This window comes from Miniopterus natalensis, chromosome 9, assembly GCF_054644295.1.
Source record: "Miniopterus natalensis isolate mMinNat1 chromosome 9, mMinNat1.hap1, whole genome shotgun sequence".
Taxonomy (NCBI): domain Eukaryota; kingdom Metazoa; phylum Chordata; class Mammalia; order Chiroptera; family Miniopteridae; genus Miniopterus; species Miniopterus natalensis.
Window position 1 is genome coordinate 3225460 of NC_142089.1, and position 22027 is coordinate 3247486.

A 22027-nucleotide genomic window follows, 5' to 3' on the forward strand; every position below is an offset into this window, starting at 1 on the left:
TTTTCTAGCAGGAGAGAGCACACCTGAACTCCATTTCTGAGCGATGCACCGGGGAAGGCGAGGCCTAGCCTGAAGGTGGGGGGAGGGTGGGATCGCCAACATTGCAGTGGGGGGGTGTGTGGGGAGGAGGAACCGGCTGGGATTGGAGGCAGATGACTGTGTTCAGGTCTGTCTTAGCTTTACAGAGTTGGCAGGCCCCTCAGCCTTTCCAGCCTCAGTTTCTCCATCTGTGCAATGGATTAATAGCCTCCTTCTCGAAGAGGCTGTTGGGAAAATACGAGAGAACACACAGAGAGCAAGGCCACCTGTGGGTAAAGCTGTGCAGTAGTATTTATTGTTACAGTGTTACAGTCGCTCAGTTCCGGGAACATGGGCTTTATTCAGGGGCAGCTCGTTTCCTTGGCGGCCCCTCCCCCGCCCCATGTGGGGGGCTCGGGAAGTCCTCGCCAGCCAGCCGCTGGCAATAATGTTCGGTTTGGACGGCGCTGCTTCCCACAGGGTGTTTTCTCCTTGCCACTCCACTGCCAGGAGCCTGTTGGAGCCTTGAAGGGCAGCGTGGAGGTGATGGGGCCCCAGAGACACAGGTTTTGATGGGCGGGGAGAGCTGGGCTTGGGGATGGAGGGGCCCGGAGCCCCTGCAGTGAGCACTGAGGTCTGCTCTTGCCCAGTCACCCCACACTGCCCACCCCGCCCTGGTCAGTGAGTTCAGGGTTTGGGGGCAATTTTCCAAGGCCCCTCCACGTTGGCTGTGTAAAACCCCTGTCCCTGGACATCATCTGGTCAGGGTCTCGTGGCCTCTCCCTGTCCCCTGCAGCCTGGGTTCCGCTGGCTGCGATGCTCACAGCAGCCAAGGACAAAGGGTCTCTCAGAGGCGTCTGGGGTCAGAAAACTGAGTCTGCCAAGCAGGTGTCTCCCGAGGGCCCTGGCCTCCAGCCTCCGAGAGGAATGTGGGACACCTCTGCCTACCCTGGCCCTCCCGACCTCTGGCACCAAGTGCCCCTTTGCAAGGGGCCAGCGTCGGCAGGCACGGGGACACCACCTTTTGGAGACATGCACTGTCTTGTTCCCGGGCCCAGGTGCCAGGTTGCCCTTTAAGGACCAAAACCAGCCCTGGCCAGTTTCGCTAGATGGTGAGAGTGTCGGCCTGTGGACTGAAGGGTCCCCTCTGAAAAGCAATGGAAAAAAATATCCTCAGGTGAAGATTAAAAAAAAAAAAAGACCAAACTCAGGCTGTTTGGACAGGACGCGGCAGGTCAGTGCTCTGCAGGTGGCTGCCCTGCCAGCCTTTGTCAACCAGCTACCGGATCTTCCTGCCAAGTCTCTCTGTGCCCCCTCCTTGCCCCTCTGAAGCAGAGGCGGTTTAGGGTTTTTCCAGCAGCAGACAAAGCCCACCTGATGTGAGTCTGTGTGGAGTTTGTTTATCAGCCAACCTGTTCTCATGCTGAAAAGCCAGCTCCCAGCGCTCACCTGGCTGCCCGGGGTTTGAGCATCAAGCGTCCCATCGGGGAAGAGCGAATGTGTGGTTGGGGCATCTTGGGACCAAAAGGTGTGTTTGAGGCTGCCCACGTTGCCCCCGGCCTTCCAGCCTAATGCCATCCCTACCAGTGACCCCCAACTGTCTGCTTGCCCATCCTGTCCCTAGAGGGAGCGAGTCGGGGAGCAAGGCGAGCTTCATTTAGGACAAGCCTAAGTAACCAGGTCAGCATTCAGTCCCCATGCCATCCCCGCTCGCCCTGCGGGAATAACTGCCCTCCTGGAGGCAGGTCCTGCGGTGCCCGGCCACCGAGGCTGGATGCTGGCTCAGGAGTGACCTGTGGCACCAGCTCGGCTGGACGTCTTGCTCTCCTACCGGGGTTGAGGGCTCTGCAGCCTCAGGCCCGCGTGCGGTTTAATGTCATAGAGATTCCGGGGCTTTGGAAGGTCAGCGAAGCCGGGGCAGGTACCCCGCGGGCCCTGGAATCAGGAATGTGTCCCTAGGAGGCCGAACATTCAGACAAAAGGGGACGTCTACCTGTCACCCACTGGGCATCTGGTCCCGGGGTGAGAGAGGCTGGGCTTGTGGTAGGTTAGAGAGGACGCTGCGCCTGGCACTGGGAGGAATCCTCCGGTTCCTCGGGGCTCGGTTTCTGCGTCTCCAGCCCGGGGAAGCGATTCACGGGGTCGAGGAGCTCGGAGGCTGAGGAGCTGCGAGTGTGGGAAATTCAAGCCTCTCTCCTGGGCTCTGGGTGCAGGTGGCTCCCGTAGGAGCGGAGCGCCGCCTGCTGTCTTCCCCGCGTCATTGCTCAGCCCGCGGCCCCGGCCCGCGAGCCCCGTGGCCCCGGTGGCTGGAGTGGGCCTGGTTCCCCAGGGTGCGCACGGGGCGCTCTCCGCTTGGTCAGGCCCTGCCAGGGCTCCGAGAATGGAAACATTCAGAAACATTCATCTCTGATCCTTTTATACATTGTTTCAAACGCACAGAGCGAGGGCGGAGCAGGCCCGTGGCTCCGTGTTGTAACTGGAAGTTGACAGGCTCTCCCACGACGTCCCACCTGTCCCCTGAGCGGTTACAAAGTGTGTTACAGGCATTAGCAAGTGTTAATCCTCACAGCATCCCTGGGAGGGGGCCAGGAGTATTGCGGACGAAGGTGCCCAGGCACAGAGAGGTGAGGCCACCGGGGAGGAGCCACACAGCAAACAGCGGCAGTGGTGGGCAGCGGGCCGCGGCTCTCCCCGCCACCTTGACGGCTCGGCTCTGTGACAGTCATCCCAGGACACGGGATGAGCCACCCCCGCGTCAGGCGCTAGAGACATCACGGTGAAGGTTTGCTGCGTTAACGATAAGCATTTCTCTGCCCCGGTCTCAGGCCCGCGGCCACATTTGGTGCAGTTGTCACGGACCCGGCTCCATCATCTCTGATCCTGCCGTCACCGGGCCCTTCACCCCGATGCCAGGGTGTCTGCGTGTCCTGGGGAGGTCGCCGCTGAGCCCACCCTGCATGGCTCACTCATTCACCTGCTCCCGCCCCGTGGAGCTGCTCCTGCGAGAACGAGCCAATAGCTCTCGGACGTGTCCACCCCGCGTGACACGGGGCTCCCGGGGAAGGGGGAAAACCCCCCATTTTCTCTCTCCTGGGGGAGACGCGGCGACCCAAAGGGGAACCCGAGTTCTCAGTCATGGGCTGACCGCGGTCACGGCTGGGCTCTGCATGTCGGCCTGGGGTCCCACCTGCTCCTCCTGGATGTGGCATCAGGGGCCTCTTTCCACCTTGGCAGCCAGTTCAAGGCCCCAGGACAACGGCTGACAGTCACGCTGAGGTGGGGCCTGGATTATGGAGCGGCTGGGCACGGTGACAGACAGGTCCTCGGGGCCGGCCCCCTGCCCGTGAGCAGGAAGGCCACGGGAGTTTCCCGGGACCCACGGCGCATCCTCAGCCCGCGGTCACGATGCACAGTGGCAGCGATGCCAGCTGGCTGGTCGTCTTCCAGGTGAGGCCCCGTGCTGGGTCTGGGGAGCTTCAATCCCTCACACGTTGGTGACCTCCAGGCCGCCGTAGCCTTCCAGGCGGCACTGCTCGGGCCTGCCCTGGAGGTCGTCGTCCCCGCAGTCTTCGTTCCGAAGGGAGCCGTAGTCGTCGTGGGAATCGGGGTCCCTGCTGCCGAAGCTCCTTCCTATCTTCCCCAGGGGCAGCTGAGAAGAGAGGGGCGAGGCCAAAGGACGGGCGGAAACAAAGGAATTGAACTTTCGGGTCTGGGAAATGGGAGGGCTCCGGTTCTAACTGCTGTGTGACCTGGGGTAACTTGCCTACCCTCTCTGTGCTTTCCCCATTAGTAATAATACTCCACTGCTCAGGGAGACTGAGAGGCTTTTGTGAGTGAACGTTAGGAGAGAGCCATGTTCCCAACTGGAAGGAGCCATGCACCCGTGAGGACAGATACAGTCTCGGGTTATCCGCACATCTCCCGTCTCCCGCCTCGGTCGGAGGACAGCTGAGGGCAGGTGTAGCGGAAGAGACTGGGCACGCACGTGAGGCCTGACCGCACCCCCGCGCCCAGGGGCAATGGGTCTCAGGCTCACAAACTGGGGCTCCGATCCTGCTCTGCCGCTTCCCAGCTGTGTGACCTCAGACCAGGCGCTAGCCCTCTCTGAGCCTGTGTCCTCAGCTACACAATGGGAATAATAATTCCTATTTTTTTCATCATTTCCCCCCTAAAGGGAGCACTTTAGGCATTTTTCCCCCTCATCACATTCCAGCCGTGAAACTATACCACAGGTGTACGGTGCTAGTCCCGTAAAAGGAGCGAGGTTTCTTCCACCTTCTCCAAGCAACTCTCGCCCCTTTGGGGTGTCACCCTTAAGGAGAACAGCCTAGGAGGAAGGGGGCAACCTGTTCACGCTTCTGCCCCGGCTTAGGCCGGTGCCTGGAACACTGTCAGCGCTCAGGTGTTCGCTGGGCGACTGGAAGAGTTTGGGGGTCGCCCTTTCTGCCACCTGTGTCTCCAACTTCTGCTGCGGACTCCGCCGTCTGAGCCTGTGATCTGCCCCAAACTACATGTTTTCTTGCACCGGAGGCTCCTCCCCTGCTCCTGGCCAGGCCACGGGAGCTCAGCCTTTGAGTCAGCGGTTCCCAGAGGCCGGGGGGTTGGGGAACCCTCCGGGCACCTTGCATGCAGGGATCCCCCTCACGCCAGGGGCCCTTTGCTCCAGGAACCCAGGTGGGTCCCAGAATCTGCATGTCCATTAAGCCACCGCCCAGGTGACTGAGGCTGGAGGCTGAGACCTGCACTTTGGGCTCCTCTGACCCTTGTAGGGCTTCGGCACCACACAGGTCCCCCGGAGGCGACCTCTCCTAGCTGCACCTGTGACCGGGCCCCACCGCCCCCTCCACAGGCCCCCATGCAGGAGCTGGGAAAGGGCCACATGGGCCTAGGTGACAAAAAGGCTCCCCCCCCCCCCCCCGCCCCAGCCGTAGGCCTCGCAGGGGACCGCAGAGGGTGACTCACCCGGCCGGCCTTGTACTTGACGCCGCTGCTGTTTTCCTCCTTCCCAGCCCGGGTGACGCTGGGGGCCCTCCCGGGGGGCGTCCCCAGCCGCTCAGCCTCCCGGATGCCCGTGGAGCTGGGGAGAGACCCGTGTCAATGAGGGGGGGCCAGTCAGCTCCTGCCTCCCAGGGACGCTCTGTAACAGCCCCTCTCATAAGGCCCTGCCGTGAGCCCGGGGGATGGAACTGGCAGTTCGGGACGGGGGGGGGGGGGGGCGTCTGTGTGTCAGGTGCACTGCGCACCACCTACCTCCCTGAATTCTTATAACAGCCTGGGGGGGGGGGGGCACGTCTACTGGGGGCAGAGCCAGGTGCTCGTCAGCCCCCTGGAGGCTCCCTGGCACCGTGGGAGGTCGCTGGGTCCTTGCCGACTCCTGTCCAGTCTTGAGCAAGTCATGGCACCTCTGTGAAGCCTCAGTGTTCTTATCCATAAAATGGGGCCGTGATCCCTTTTCACTGGCTTCCCTCATGGGGACAAGGGTCCAATGGAATAAGGGATGTGACAGCGCTTTGCCGGTAACGGTAGGAAATCAGCGCGGGGGGTTGCTGTTCCCGCCATCGCCGTGGCCCCCCGGCCTGGGCTGGCCCCGCTCCCCATTCCGCACGGAGCAAGTGCTCGGCAAGCGGCCGTCTAACCTACCGCAGGCGTTTGGGGGGAGCATCCGCTGGGAGGAGCCGAGCTGCCCCGTCCAGGGTTTTTTCTCTGGCCCCTTTCAGATGAGGAGACTAGGGGGCCAGGGGGCTGACACGGTCTGTGCTCCTGGGCCATAAACACCCTCCGATGCCCATCCCGTTCTCCAAGCCTCTGCCCCCGGGCATCCCGCCTCCTAGGCCCGGCCGACCGTCCGGCTCAGACCCGCGCTCCCGCTCCTTCGGCTCCTCTCCCCTTTCTGAAGGCCCGGGGACGGGAGCTCATCGCACCCTTCAGCCCGCCCCTTTCTAGTCTGCGACATTCGGGCTAGAGCCCTCACTTCCCTGAGCCTCGGTTTCCTGACCTGTGACAGGACACCGGCCGCCTTGTTGCGAGAGGCCCGTGGGACCCAGCGCGCGGGGCGGGGGCGTGGGGACCTGCGTGCAGGCCCACACTCACCCCGCCGGGTGGAACACGGCGCTCATCTCCTCCGCCAGGTGCCTCCGAAGGATGTGCTTCCCGCTGGGGATGCCCAGGGCGGCGGCCATGGCCTCGGCGTTGAACGTGGGTTCCAGCACCAGCACGGCGCCGTGGACCCCGCTGTTGGTCAGGTTGTCGGCGTACTCCTGTGGGCAGAGCACGAGGCCGGTCAGTCGGAGGGCGCCCCCTGCTGGCTGAGAGGGGGCCCTGTTGACCGGAGGGCGCCGCCCTGCTGGCTGAGAGGGGTGCCCTGTTGACCGGAGGGCGCCCCCTGCTGGCTGAGAGGGGGCCCTGTTGACATGAGGGCGCCGCCCTGCTGGCTGAGAGGGGGGCCCTGTTGACCTGAGGGCGCCCCCTGCTGGCTGAGAGGGGTGCCCTGTTGACTGGAGGGTGCCGCCCTGCTGGCTGAGAGGGGGGCCCTGTTGACCTGAGGGCGCCCCCTGCTGGCTGAGAGGGGTGCCCTGTTGACCTGAAGGTGCCGCCCTGCTGGCCTGAGGGGCCTCCAGCTCCAAGTGGGATACGCTCTCAGCAGCAAGGGCTTGACCCCTTGGAGATCAGTCAATTTTATACTGAGGGGAACCCCGCCTTCATTCTTTTAGGGCTATGAGGGCAGTGACCAAGGCCATCTTGCCACTGACCTCTCCCAGACCTTGACAGGCAGCCCACAAGCACTTGAGTGAGAAATGGAGCGGGATTCCACCCCACGCTTGCTCTAGAGAATGAGGATGGCTCGGCAGCCCCCACTCCCACTGCGAGGAAAGCATTAGTACTGGGGTCCTGTAGTGGGGGAGGGAAAAGTGGTTCCCCGTCTTGAGTGACAGGGGGCAGGTTAGTCTTGTCAGACTGGGTGGCAATGCCCAGCTCACAAAAAGATGGGTATTGATTGGCACACAAAGGTGCATGGTATTTGCTCTGCCTAAGAGTCACCTCCACACCCGCCATCACCCCTCACCTTCAGGTCAATGTCTCGCACCCACTTGAGCACCCGCTGGTTGGTCCAGACCACAGGGTCTGTGTTCTGTGTCTCGCAGCGGGCCCGGCGCTCCTGGAGGGCCTGGTGGGGAGGGAGACAGTGGGTTAGTTTGGGGGACAAGGGAGCACGCTGAGGTCATATGGAGAGAGGGTCCACAGTGCTCACAAGGACCTCAGCCTGTATGAGTTCTCAGGGGATGAGGGTTCACTCTTCCCCTTGAATTGAGCACAGGGCCCATGCTACAAGCAGTTGTTGGAAGGAGGGATGGAGAGAAGAAGAGACGGATGCATACAAGGATGGATGATGGATGGATGGATGGATGGATGGATGGATGGATGATGGATGGATGGATGGTGGATGGATGGATGATGGATGATGGATGATGGATGGATGGTGGATGGATGGATGATGGATGATGGATGGATGGATGGTGGATGGATGGATGATGGATGATGGGTGGATGGATGATGGATGGGTGGATGGATGATGGATGGGTGGATGGATGATAGATGGATGGATGATGGATGGATAGATGATGGGTGGATGGATGATGGATGGATAGATGATGGATGATGGATGGATTGATGGATGGATGGATGGATGATGGATGGATGATGGATGGATGATGGATGGATGGATGGATGATGGATGGATGGATGGATGATGGATGGATGGATGGATGATGGATGGATGATGGATGGTGGATGGATGGTGGATGGATGGATGGATGGATGCACAGGAAGATGGTTGGATGGATACCAGAGGGGAAAGCAGGGCTGTGGAAAGTGCTTGCACCCCACATACTGGTTCTCACCTCCCTGCTGAAGTTCACTTGGTACAGAAGCTCGATCCCCAGCAGGATGCTGACCTGGTGGAACTTCTTGGACACATTCAGGTGTTTCTCCAGGTCCCGCTTCATCAGGGAGTTCAGCATCCGCCCGTCGACCAGGTGGTTTTGGAAGGCCTGGGAGTACTGGGACAGGCCGATGTCATTCAGCCAGGCCTTGGCCACCCAATGATGGTCCAGGTCGGCGGCTTTGGACAGGCTGGTGAGGAGAGACATAGCCAGAGAGATGAGTGGGTGGGAGGGAAATGGCAGAAGAAAGAGAGGGCCAGGCAGAAATGAGGCAGAGATGAGCAGAGATGAAGAGAGAGAATGGTAACAAGGGGGGGGGGGAGGCAGAGAACCAAGACAATCACAGAGATAGATGGGAACAGGGGTGGAATGGAGAGATAGGAAGAGACAGAGCAGAGGTGCAGCGAGAGGGAGATGAAGGGAAGAGGGGGAGGAGGGGGGAGAGGGGGGCGCCCCAAAGAACAAAAAAGGATCAGTAGAGAGAGGGGATAAGAAAAGAGAAAAGACCACTTTCGGACACTCTGACAGTGAAAAGGGACAGTGACAGAGCAGCAGGGACAGCGTAGCAGCAAGCAGCGCCCCCGCACTGCCCGGAGGCCCACGAAGTTTCCGCCAGGCCCCTCTCTCCTGGGACGACACCAGCGTCACACAGTGGCAATCTTGGCATCCGAATTAAAATCTACACTTTGTCTATTCCAAGTCCTCCCTCCTCACCGCCATCCCTCAGATTCCTTTATCTCCCACACAGAACTTGTCGCAATGCCACGCACATAGTAGGTGCACCAAGAAGACTTCTCAGGTGCTGGAAGGCTGGACGCGCCTGGGGGAGGGGAGGCCCGCCGGCTGTCGTTCCCCTGCTCGCCACACGGTGGCAGCCTCGCAGGAGCAAGGTCAGCATCCCCCACCTGCCGGGCTTTGAGATGCGGCCAGAGGAGCGGCCAGGTAGGGGAGCAGGGTGTCTAAGTGGGAGCCGGGGGGTGGGGTGGGCACCACGAGTCAATCATGATGTGAAAGTGAGAGAGCAAAACGTTGGACCCACAGCCGCCGCCAGGCCTGGGAGCAGGGCCAGCATCCTTCCCTTCCCCCCAGGCGGAGGGACAGGCACCCCCTTTCTCCTCCAAGCTGGGGCCCGTGGAGCCTGTGGGAGCCTGAGACTTGTCCCTGTTCACCCTTCTCTGGGGGCCACCATCCCATGCTCCCAAGCTGGAGGCCTGGGTTGGATTTTTAACTCCACCTGACTCTCCTCTGTTCCCTCTGGGTCCATCTTCTCTCCCCCGGACTTAGGCCTCTGACCCCTTCCCTGCCTCTGTGCCCTCTCCAGTCCCTCCCCGGGGGGACAGAGCTGGCAGATCACACCCCGCTCCTGCTGTTGGCCCTGGCTGGTCCTTCCTTCCAAGGACACCTACCGAGCAGCTACTGAGCACCGTGCTTGGGGCAGGTGCTGCCATATGAGCCCAGCTTCCCTCGTGACCCCGTCCCCTTCCCCGCCCTCCACTCTCCATCTCTGGGTGACACCCGTTCCCAGAGCTCTGGGTTGTATCTGCGAGTGAGAAGTCCTCATTTCACGTCTCCCCACTCCTCTGGGTCCCGGAGGCTGACTCCCCCCCCGAGGTGTCCTGGCTGTCACAGGCGTCTCACATCTAACAGGCTCCAAACGAGCAGCCCGCCCCCTGGCCCAGCTCTTCCCCACCCGCCGCCTCCAGCTCCCTGTCCCCACTCGCCCGGCCTCTGCCCTCTCCCCCCGTCCAGCTGTCAATCCGTGTGCTCGGTGTGTCTGTCCCCTCCGCTCCTCTCCTGGGTTCAAGCCACAATCAGCTGCGCGGGGGTGGGGTGGGGTGGGGTGGGGGTGGGGGTGGGGGGGTGGGGGGGGTGGGGGGTCTGCACCTGCCCCTGCTGCCCTGCCCACCTTGTCCCTTCCAATGCGCCTTCCCCACGGCTGCAGTTAGGGGACGTCACCCCTCCGCTTAAGTCCTCCGGTGGAGGAACCTCACATGCGCGTGACGAAGCGAACCCTTAGAAGCCAGCCCGAAACGGCTTCATGCCGTTCTGGAAAAGGGAAGACTAGGGACACAGTGAGGTCAGCGGTCGCCGGGTGGGGGGAGGGGGCGAACAGAGGATTTCTAAGGCGGTGAAACTGCTCTGACGCCGTGATGATGGACGTGGGCCCTTATGTGCATCCAGACCCACAGACCGCACCGTGCCCAGGGCGAACCCTAACGTACACTGTGCACTTGGGGAGATGCTGTGTCCACTGTCACAGGTTTAAGTGGAACACAGGCTCCGGGGGGTGGGAGAGGTGCTGACGGCGGGGCTGTGCCTGTGGGGGGAGGGTGCTCAAGGGAAATCCCCTTACCTGCCTCCCTATTTTGCTGTGAACTTAACTCCGCTCTGAAAAACAAGTCTTCAGAAACAAAGACTTTTCTTAACGAGCAAAATGGAAAGAATTCATCCTGAGAGGCATGAACTCCAAGAAAGGTTGAAGGGATTTCTTTAAGGGGAAAGGAAACGCGTAATAGCCGTGTGGAAATTTGGACTCCACGTTTAAAAGAACCGAAAAGAGAACTCCTGGACTCAACAACAGAAAGATACCCCGATTCAGAAATGGGCAAGCGACTGTCACAGACATTCCGCTGAAGAAGGTGTGATATGCGTGTCCAAGAAGCTCGTGGAAAGACGCTCAAGGGCACCAATCCTCAGGGAAACGCAAACCAGAACTACAGGGAAATGCCGCCTCGCCCTGTCAGGACAGTTTCTATCAAAACCCCCGCCAGACACGCGTTGTGGGGACAGTGGAGGCTTTGCACCCCTTGTGCACTGGGGGTGGGTGGGGAGGTGAAACGGTGCCACCACGGCAGAAACCAGGGCGGTGGTTCCTCAAAAAATTAAAATTAGAACCACCATATGGTCCAGCAACTCCGCTTCTGGACACAGACCCAAAGGAATGGGAAGCGGGGCCTTGCAGAGGGTTTTGGACAGCCGCGATCATAGCAGCGCCAGTCACACAGCCAGCAGGTGGGAGCCACCCGGTGCCCGCCGACAGAGGAGCGGACTCGCCAACTGGTGAACACACATAATGGAATATTATTCAGCCTTTAAAAAAAAATTCTGCAAGATGAGGCCATGCGGATGGATCCTGAGGACAATGTAGGATGGAGCGTCTTATTTACATGTGAAAACAGTAGCACAAAGGGCAGGAGAAGTCATTTTATACCGTAGACAAAGTCACGTAAGTTGTAGACAGCGGTTAGCTAAGTGTGTGTATCGTAACCCCGACGGCAGCGATAGAAACGGGAACAAAGAAGGTGCAGCTCAGAAGCCAGAAGTGGGAGCATTTCACCCAATAAAAAGAGGGAGGAAAGAACAAAAGGTAGATTGAAATAAAACAAACCGGGAAAACTCTACGGGGAATTTCCTTTGCAGGAATAAAGCCGGAAGTCCTTGGAGGGGCCCAGGAGGCCTGCCCTCCCCTCTGGCACCAGGCCAAGGCCCGGGGCAAATTCCCAGCTGCACTGAGCTCTTTGCCCTGGGCTGTGGGGCGCCCCCTCCCACCTCCCCACCCCGGGCTCACTCCTGGGCCCCCAGGTCTCAATTCTCTCCTTGCAGGGAGAGTTTGCTCGGGCTGTGCTGTCTAAAGTCGCTCCCCCAGGCCCCAGCCCCAGCCCGGGCCCTCTGCCTCTAAGTATTTCCTTTTAAGCGCTGGCCACCCATGGAACTTGAGAGGTAACTGATCTGAGCACAGGGATTGTTCGCTGCTGGCCAGCCGGGCTGGGCCGAAGAGCAGCACTTCATTCAAAGGGGGGGCTCCTGGCTCCCCTCTCCTCCTCCCCCTCACCGCCCAGACCACTGAGCCTGCCCCCAGGGGCCAGGGCCTCCGGGTCTCCAGCCCACCCCACCCTCCCCACCTGCCCGACTCCTACAGGACTCTGCTGAGATTCAGCTCTCTCGCTCTCTGAAACCTTCCGGGCCCCTGAGATGCCGGGTCAGGACCCTGTCTGTGCCTAGAGCCTCCGGGCAGTCCCACCCCTGTACCTGTCACCCCAGGGAATCAACTGCTGCTCCCCCGGCCAGCTGCCTGCCTGGCCACCAGCTCCTGGAGGGCAGGCCCGGGTGTGGCGTATCTAGGAGCGCCCAGTGGCCCCACCTGGCTCAGAGTTAATGCTCAACAGCTTCCCGCGTGGAAAACCAGTGAGTGGGGCGTTGGCTCCAGGCCACCAGGAGGCTGCCCGAGACGGAGCTCCTGACCTGGAACCTCTGGAAGACAAGCTCCCTACTGGGATGCAGGTAGACCCCGTCCCAGGCCCTCTAGGGCCAGCTCCAGCATGGTCACCTCAGAGGGACCCTTCCCAGGCCCGGCCATCGTTGCTCTCTCCAGGGAAGGAGTAGGAACTGGCAACCCTCTGAATCAGATAGCACTGGGCCAGGCTGTCCCTGCCAGAGACCAGGGCCAGCTCCTGTCCTGGCTGCAGGATGGCTCTGCTCAGCAAGTCAGTGGTGCCACAGGCCGTGGGGTGGCGGGTGGGAGGGGCACCTGCTAACCTGCTTGAGAGAGGCCCATTTAAAACCAGCGATATCCACGGGCAGGCTGATAATGAACGTGCTCCTGCCCTTCAGAGCGGTCTCTTTTCATCAAAATCGTCCCCCCAGGGCCTCAGCTGGGCAGCGCATTCTCAGCTGCTGGGCTGAGCTATTGTGAGCACCAACTTGAATCCAACTGCGTGACCTTAAAAGTAATTGAAGGCATTTAATCAAGTTTGACGCTGCCCCCTCCCCAAGCGGGGGCTCGTTTTGGGGCACAGATTTAGATACCTGGGTCATTACTGGACACAGAAAACACGGGACTGTGCTGGCTGAGACCTTGCACCTCTGTGCCTCAGTTTCCTCATCTGTAAAACGGGGCTGAGCGTGTTAGACTCCTGGGGTTGTGAGGACTCGGAGACGAGAGACGGGCAAACCCAGAGCACAGGATCCGGGGCTCACTGAGGTTCCATAGATGCTAGGAGGAGGCGCTGTTGCTGCTGTTTGAACACAGAGGGGACACGGGGTACAGGAAAGGGGGTTGACTTTAAAGTCTGGTATTTTGTGGTGTGACTTTGTGCCCAGGACTTCCCTGGGCCTCACTTTTCCCATCTTTAAAATGGGGGCAAGAGTGTGCATCCTACATCGGGGTTGTGACGGTTAAATAAAACCGTGTCCATAACGTGGTGGGTGATGGTTGGCATGTGCTGGTGTGTTTCATTGTCTAGAGACGAGGGGAACCGGGCCCAGAGAGGGCAACGGCACGCAGGCGTCACACAGCATGTGTCCAGCATGGCGACCTCCCTGCGGTTCTTGCCCTAGTTGTACGGGTGGGTCGGAGGATCCCCGGAGCGCAAACCTGTGAAGTTTTGTATATTTCTTCCGGCAAAAGTGTCATAAGTTTTTACTAGATTCTCAAAGGGACCACGGTCCCCGAAATTGAAAGAACCACTGTCTTAACTTACCCCCTTCACTTCATAGGTGGAGAAACGGCCCCAGAGAGAGCAGGTCACAGGGCAGGTAGGGGCAGGGAGTGAATGGGACCCTCAAATTAAGGCCCCTCCTTCTCCGGGCGCCCAGTGCTGGGCCCGCGACCCCTGGAAATAGCCCTGCTCACATCTCTTATAATCTTTCACATCTCTTTGCATCTGGCTGCTGATTTGAATCCACCCCGGAGAATCTCGGTTCCTGGAGGTTTTCGGGGTCAGCCGCGTTTCGGGGGGACTGGGGCAGAGATCCTGTGTTTTTTGAGAGGTGAAGCAGGCAGCCCCCTGTTCAGTGGGCACAAGCAGCATTTACTGGCTGCATTGGGAGTGGGACCCGGGGGCGGGAGGGGGCTCCAGCTTGGGTGACAGAGAACGGGGATTCCGAGGAAGGCACTGGTTAGGGAGGGTGGTGAGTGTGAGGTGCTGCGGGACCCGCAATGCAGGAGGGGGATCTCAGCGGGGGCCGGTCCTCCGCCCTCACCTCCAGCCCGGTCACCTAGGACGGCAGGGTCCTGACTCGGGACAGGCCCGGCACCTTCCAGTTTTGCTTGTTTTCAGTTGCTCCCCGAGTTTCATTATTTCCTGCCGCCTTGGAACGCCGCCCAGGGCCCTCGCTGCCCAGGGCCCCCCTCTCCCGGACACAGGGATTTGGTTTTCCTGCCTCCAAACCCGCCCGATTTCCCAGGCTCAGCCCCGTCTTTTTTTTTAATCCACAAAGCTGCTTCTGCAAATAATCGCACGCGCCACCGGGTTTGATTAATTAACAGCACAGAAACGATGGGGCAACCGGCGAAGGAGATGATTATGCACAGCGAAAGCGTCAGATTCTCCCCCGCCGCACAGTGAGCGCTTGAGCGTGTGAGTGTGGGTGTGGGAGTGGGGGGGGGGTCGCTCCGGGGGGGGTCCCTCCCTTTTCCCTGGAGCTGCTTGCTGAATGAGTCCCCCCAGACAAGTCCTGCTCACAAAGGGTCAGGAGAGAGGCGGGCAGGAGGCAGGCCAGCCAGGTGGGCCGTGCCAGGGGTGTGGGGTGTTGCGAGCCGTGGGGCAGGGCGGCGGGGACACCCCTGATGGGAGGGACCCTCGACCATCCCCTGGTGTGCTTCCTGAGAGGAGCCCCCTCCCACCGGCCCACTGCCTCCGTCTCTTCTGTCCTGCCCTGCGCCCCCAGCCTACGCCACACTCCTCGCCCTGGGGTCCTAGGAGCTGGAGTCTGAGCTGGATGCAGGCGGAGCAGACCCTGTGGCCTAAAGCCCAGATCCACCCGGGGTGGCCATCCTTGGAGACAGAGGAGTTCTGGGGGTGTGTGCGGCCCCCCCAACTCCTGCACTGGGGGGATCGTGCGGATTTGGGGCCTCACTTATTCCCTGGTCCCCATCTTTCCCTGGGAGGGACTGGGGTGTGCCTGGGCCTCCTGCCTGGTGGCGTTTGGGACCATTGCAGTCACATCCATCATTCTGCACCCCTGGCCCAGCCTACAGCGCCCCTTCACCCCACCCGTATGATCGGAGGCCCCTGGGGGACTTTCCCCCCTCCCCGGGGCCAGCCAGGCGGGGTGCCGGGCCCGCTCACCTCCTGCCCGCCTCGGCGTCGCGGTAGTCCTCGATGGCCAGCCGCAGCTTGCGCCGGTGCAGGGAGCTGCACACGCCCAGGCCCAGCTCCAGGTCCTCGTCGCTCAGACTCAGCAGCACCTGCTCCCCAGAAAGGCGGGGACTGAGCGCCCGGAAGGGAGGTTTGGGGGTGAGCGCCGTCAGCTGGGGCTGAGCCCCACAGGGGTCTGCTGGTTGGGGCCACCTGTCCCCATCTCCCTGCCCACCTTCCCCGAGATCATGGCAGGGCACCGGGGCACCCGCAGCCTCTCCGGCAGGGGCTCCAGGAGGTGGGGGGATCCCCACCCAGGGGGAAAGAGCCCTCCCGTGAGCCCTGCCTCCCTTCGGCCTGGTAAAGGAGGGCTAGCCCCCCTTGAAAGGTGAGGAAGCTGGGGCTCAGAGGGTTCGGTGCCTTGCCAGGGAGACACGGTGATTTATGGGGACACTGGCACTGGCACCTAGATGATTGCTCCTAGGTGACATCTCCCAACCCTGAGCGTGGGGGTGGGGGGGCCAGGCCAGCTTGGGGCTGGTGAAGCTCATGGGGGGGGCATTCCCACAGGGGTCCGGAGGTGCCCTACCTTCCCGCTCTTCACGTTCTCTGCACAGGCCTTGACGTACATGGGCATGGCCATGACCACCTCCAGCCAGGCCTGCACGGTGCCCGCCTTCCAGTGGGACATGGGGGTGGTCCTGACCAGCTCCACCTGCTGCAGCCGGTCCACCTGCTCCTCGCCCTCCGACGGGCCGAGGCTCTGCCGCGTGGGGCTGCACTGGCTGTCGGGGTCTGCAACACACAAGGCGGGGGCGCTGGGGAGGGGGCGGGGCGGGGCTGGGGGCAGGGGCAGGACCCCCTGAGCCCGCACTCCGGGCGCAGGAGGCGGCCAGGGTGTCTTCCCTCCGTGCATTTCTTCTTCTAAAAATCAAAATGGCCTTGTTTTGTTTTTCCACCCCTCCCCCATGACCAAAGGCATCTATGCCCCCCACGAAGGAAAGAATTAAAAAAAAACTTAATCCAGAAAAGTATACAAATAAAACAGAGAGGGGAAACGGCCCCAAGTCCCACCCACTCAGAGACAGCAGCTGTGAGCATTTAGCTAAATACGCGTTGGGCTTCACAAACGCCCCGGCCGCGAGCCCACAGACCCACGCGTGGCCCGCGCGGTCCGCTCTGTGCTACGCGGCCCTTGTGTTCACTCCGGACCGGCCTCCACCTCGGAGGGACCTGTGTCTTCTGACTGCACAGGCCTCAGGGAGCCACGCTGGGTCCCTTACGTCACCAGCCTCCTGTGGACAGACGGGGGTCCGTCCCATTTTTTTCAGTACTGGGAACGACGCAGCAGCGGCGTCCTGGGCAGCGGGAGATCGGTCCTTTAGGACAGTGGCGCCCAGCTCCGTCCCTGACACACCGAGGCCCCCGTCTGGAGCGGTCCTCGCGGACGAAACACCTGCCCGCCAGCAGGTCCCAGCCCCGCTCTCCAGCCGCGGCTACACCTGCACTGCGGCTGCCTCGGTCCCACTGCAGTCCCCGGAGGAAATGCGGCTCAAGTTCAGCTCAGGAGCTTCGGGAGGAGGCCGGGTCCGCTCCCCCTGCATCCCACCCGGGCAGGAATTCGCTGTCCCAGCCAGACTCCCTCCCGTCCAGTCCAGGTGGGAGGGGTGGGGCTGGCTGCGAGCCGAGGGGGGACTTGGGTGTCCTGTGCCAAGGTGTCTGCAGTGCTCGGCTGTGTCTCCCCCAGTGAGAAAGATAAGGGGACACGGGCAGGGGGAGTCAGAGAGAGACCCAGATGGAGAGAGGGGAGAGGGGGAGGAGTGGGGGTGGGAAGAGAGAGAGAGGGGGGAGAAATGCTAGAGAGGAGGGAAGAGCCAGCCTTCAGGAGAGAAATCCTGCCACAGAACAACAAATGTGAAAAGATAAAGAGGAAGGAGGGGAGAGAGTGCTGGAGAGTGAAGAGCCCCCGGCAGGTCAGTGGGCACAGAAAAAAAAAACCCCAACACACTTCCTATGTTTCCTGAGCGCGATGTGTCTTTGGGGGTGAGCGCGGGTGGTTCTGACAGGCCTCAGGCTGTGCGGGGAGCTTGGCAATTCCTGTGTTTATGGGCTCCAGGCTGGAGGAAGGCCGGAGGCCAAGCTGAGTTCACACGAGCAAACCACAGGCTTCAGTTTCTGAGAAAAGACAGCCCTTGGCACCCCCCGCCCTCTGCCGCCCCCGGGGACTGAGCTCCAACAGAAGATGCTGCAGACACACTGAGGAGGGGGAGTGCTGGGGGTCCTACACCATGAATGAAAGGCAATTTCCCGCTGCTGCCAATGGGGCCAGATTTTATGTCTGGGATTCCATCAGTCCTGGCTTTTATGTCCCTCCGTCTCAGCCCCGAGAGCGGGAGTAACGCATGTTTATAGCTGGGCAGCTCGGTGAGTGCTAAGGACCTGGAGTGGCCTGCTGGGCCCTGGCCAAGTCTCAGAGGGGCCACCAGGGGGCAGTCACTCTGGATCCTTCTGAACACGGGGCAGGGTGGGGGGTCAGCAGACAACACAGTGGAGACTTTGGAAGGAGAGACTCTGCATTCTCCCTCCCACCCCAACCCAGGCACCTGGGCGCTGCAGGACATTAGTGGTTAGTTACTGAGTTTCCCCAAACTGGGCCCCCAGAAGCAGTGGTGTTAGCCTGGCTCAGGGTTGGCACACTCTGGCCCGTGGGCCAAATTCAGCCTCTGCCTGCTTTTCCAAATAAACTGTCACTGGGACAGACATGGCCATGGCCATTTGTCTACACGTGGTCTAAGGCTGCTTTTCTGCTGCAATGGCAGTGAGGAGGAGTTATGACACATTGTCTAGTCCAAAAATCCTAAAATATTTTTACTACCTGGCCTGTTATGGAAAATCCTTTATAGAAACCTGGAGATTCTGAGGTCGGCATTGGAATATGAGAGAACTGGGTTTGGGAAAGTGTTTTAAATTTTCTCAGCCTCACTTTTCATATCTGTGAAATGGGATGATAATTATGTCAAATTGCACGAGATGATGTATGACGTATACACAATGCTCAGCCTGGTGTCTGCCATGCAGAGTGGCACCTCTGGCCTCTGTAGGCCCATGTCACACTCTAGATCTGCTCTGTCCAGAACAGCAGCTACAAGCCATGTCATGTGGCTTGTCCATGCTCAGAAGTGCCGGTGGTATAAACACACACTGGGTTTTGCAGTCTTTGTACAAAAAAATGTAAACTGTCTCGTTAATAATTTTTATGTTGATCACATATGAAAATGATAATAGTTGGGGTCTATTGGGTTAAATAAAATATATTATTAAAATTCGTCTCACATGTTATGGTTTTACTTTTTAATACGACCCCTACAAAATCTAACATTAGGTATGTGGCCTGCTGGGTTGGAGGCTAAGCGCCCTAATTCTCTGGTTTTGGTTCAGTAGCCCAGGCAGTGTGGTCCCTAAGGCAGTAGCATCAGCAACACCTGGGAAGTTGTTAGAAATGGGAATTCTAGGATCCCACCTGCCCCAGATCTCCTGAAGCGGAAACTCTGCGGGTTGGGCCCAACAGCAAGCCGTGTTTTAACAAGCCCCTTGGGTGACTCTGATGCAGACTGAGTCCCAGAACCACTCTTTAATGCTTACCCTTGAAAACATATCCTGCATATTTAACTGAACAAGACCTAGCCTTGCTCAGTATCTTAATACCCTCTCCTAAACAGTGAGATTACTAAAAATATCCATTCTGATCACTCTACCTGACTTACACCCTACCATATCCAGGATTTTATTTTATTTTTTAAAATATATCTTTATTGATTTCAGAGAGAGGAAAGTAGAGGGAGAGAGAGAGATAGAAACATCAATGATGAGAGAATCATTGATTGGCTGCCTCCTGCACGCCCCCGACTGGGGATTGAACCCACAACCCGGGCATGTGCCCTGACCGGGAATCAAACCCCGATCACCTGGATCCTAGGTCGACGCTCAACTGCTGAGCCACGCCCGACTGGGCTTATCCAGGATTTTAATTCCATCCTTTTTTTTAAAAAAACCCTCACAATTTACACATTGTCATCATGATTGTTTTATACTAATAATATTAAAATAATTTACATGTTTACCAATTTCTCTGTTACTTATTTCTTCTTGTGTCTTAGGCCTTACTTCTGGGCTAATGAAGAACCTGATTTAAAAGTTCCTCTGATTAAGAGTATTTTGGCGGTAAGATCTTACAACTTTTGTTTATCTGAAAAAAGTCTCTTTCACCCTGTGCTTCAAAGCATTTTGCTGGGTACACGGTTTTGGGTTGACCATTATTTTCTCTGAGAGGCTTTAAGACATTGCCCCATTGTCCGTTGCCTTCCATTTTGTGGATGAGAAGTCAGCTGTCCGTCTAACCGTTCGTCAGTTAGTCACTGTTAAGGTTTTCTCTTTGATGTTCTTCAGTTTCATTATGATGCGGCTGGGTGTGGATTTCTTTTCATATATTCTGGTGGATAGAAACTGTGCTTCCTATATGTGTGGGTTTGTTTCTGGAATGTTCCCGATTGTTTTCTCTTAAAATAAGACCTCTCCTCCATTCTCACTTTGCTTCCTTCTGGGACTACGCCTTCTGTCCTCATTTCCTAGTAACCCAGTGCTATCGAAAAGAACTTTCTGTGATGATGGAAATATGTGCAGAACAGGTCTCAGGAGCAGGCCCACAGGACCAGATGGCACAGGTATAACAGCACCAGGCCAGTAGCCGTGCAGCTGCTGGGGTGACAGCAGGACTCTGGGGGTCCCGCCACCAACCCACAGGACCCCTGAGGCCCTGAGCTGAGAGGCTGATGGCACTCCCATCCCCACGAGCCCCTTAAAATACATGAAACCATAACCCTAACCCCTCTCAAACCCATTAGTATGTTTCACAGGAGCCTCAACACAGAGCAAAACATCCTAGGGAGTTTCCACCCAGTTTGTAAAATAAGCCTTCTCTCCCTATTTAGGCAACCCCCTTTCATTGTGACAACCCTCTCTGCCCCCTCCAGGACCAGAAGTCCGGAAATGAGAGAACTGTGTTCTAGTGGCTCCTGGTTTTATTGGCTTCACTGGTATCTGCCTAGAAAGCAGTGCAGAGCAATAGCCTGCTGAACCCCAGTGCTTAGCCTCATTCTATCACTTCTCATGTCTCCTTGGCGATTCGTCTCACCTCTCTGAGCCTCGGTTTCCTCTTCTGTAAGGTTGGGACAATGGTACACATGTCATGTGACTTGGGTGAGGACTGTGTTAGGAAAATTTATGTCATCTCACCATTTGCATTGGCATCCTCAGCTCTTAGCCCTAGGCCTGGCCCATAGGAGGTGGTCAGTGTTTGTTGAATGACTTAATGACCACATGTGAACTTCATACACGTGCCTGGCACAGCAGACATTAAGTAAATGTAGCCACTCATATCACCTTCTCCTCTCCCAGCTTTCATTGCTCCCCTGGGCCCCCCAGAAGCCCATCTCTGCCCTCAGTCCTCAACCTGCCACCCTCTCTCTCTCCCTGTGCCTCCGGGTTGCAGCTGCCCCCCCCCCCCCCCCCCATCGATGGCCGTGTCTCTTTCTTGGGTTTCTGGGAGAGCATGAGTCACCCTGTTGTCAGGCCCAGCAGCACCGTTACTGAAGGTGAAGCACTCCCTCCCTCCTACCCTCCCTCCTTCTCAATCTCTGGGCCCCACAGAGCCTGACCCAGTCTTCAAGAAATGGCTGAGTCACCTGGCTGGGCTCTCAGGCCCCCAGTGGGCTGACCCTGGTCCTGCTGCAGCCCTGGCCACATGGGCCTCTGGACGGGCTTGCGGACTCCTGGCATCTGAGGGCAGACCCAACACTACTCCCCGGACACCCCAAGCCCTGGAAACCCTGCTCTGAGCTCAGAAATGAGTGTGGTCTCCCTGCTGCCCACTCTCCAGGAGGGGAGGAGGGCAGGGGGCCTCTGGTGAGGGAGGAATCAAGAAGCCCCCACAGCCAGGCAGGCTCTGATCAGGGGACAGACAGGCCTGGGAGGGCTTGGAGGGCCTGCAGAGAGACTCCAGACTGGAAGGGTGGAGCCGCTGGCCCAGAGACAAATTGGGGCACGACATATTTTTCCCCCTAAAGGGCACTAACATTTTAAAAATGAGCTGCCTGTCTTAAAGAACTGGGGTGGATTAAGTGGCATTTTGGGCTTCTCTTGAGCAATCAAGGGCTCTGGAAACTGCGCCCAGCAGGGGCCGCTTCCTTTGGACCGGGGGTGGTGAGCTCACGGCCCTGTAGCCCCCACACCCACTTCACCGACTCTCCTGAGGCCTCTGGGTTTGAGGCTGAGTGGGATGAGGTGTGTAAGGGCCCAGCACAGTGCTGGCTCATGAGAGTGCTCCAGAGGGTCCTGCAGGCCTCGCCCTCGAACAGCACTCCCGGCAGGGGGCCCTGAGAGCTGGTCTACACAGCAGCTGGTCAGCAGGTCCGGCTCCCCCCGGGGGCTTCATGAAAGGGACTCAGTGACTGGGTTACGGTCGCACAGCTAAGCGATCAAACCCGAAGACCTGGCTCCAAAGCCTGGCTGGGTCCCTGACACCCCTCCCCGTGCTGCTCAGGTTTTGTAAACTCCGCTGGGTTCCGGCTGTCGCTAAAGTGAGTTTGAGTTTCTTGCACACATGGAGAGACCAAGGGAACCTGGGAATGGCTCGTACGCCTGAGCTGCTATCAGTTCGTAGATGGCCCTCAAACTCCCTCTGGCTTACAGAGACCTCTTCCTCTGTCACCACAGCTCTGGTCCCTGCAGTGACAGCTGTCAGAGGTGGCCTTCTCCCTCCCTGGCTCAGGATGACAGATTCCACGCTACCCCCAGAGCCATTGGCTTCCTAACAAGGAAGGACGCTGGCCCTGTGCAGGCCTGGAGACAATTTGGAACTAGAGAAAGCATATGGGCCTGTGGTCAATCAAGTTTGGGAAACACGAGGTGGAAAAAAGTAAAAATTTTTTTGAC

At 58.9% G+C, this 22027-nt stretch overlaps 1 protein-coding gene across 1 annotated transcript in view; it reads right to left on the reverse strand.

Moving 5' to 3' along the window:
• Positions 1 to 1947: 1947 nt before the first annotated feature.
• The window catches only part of KAZN (kazrin, periplakin interacting protein), a 261857-nt gene continuing 241777 nt past the window's right edge, over positions 1948 to 22027 (reverse strand). Inside the window, exons 9-15 of the mRNA XM_087820092.1 lie at positions 15627 to 15832; positions 15029 to 15147; positions 7917 to 8148; positions 7082 to 7183; positions 6109 to 6275; positions 4981 to 5095; positions 1948 to 3667 (exon numbers count right to left, since the gene is read on the reverse strand). Of these exons, the coding sequence (XP_087676218.1) occupies positions 3503 to 3667; positions 4981 to 5095; positions 6109 to 6275; positions 7082 to 7183; positions 7917 to 8148; positions 15029 to 15147; positions 15627 to 15832 (1106 nt within the window). The 3' untranslated portion in view covers positions 1948 to 3502. The remainder of the gene's footprint in view (positions 3668 to 4980; positions 5096 to 6108; positions 6276 to 7081; positions 7184 to 7916; positions 8149 to 15028; positions 15148 to 15626; positions 15833 to 22027) is intronic.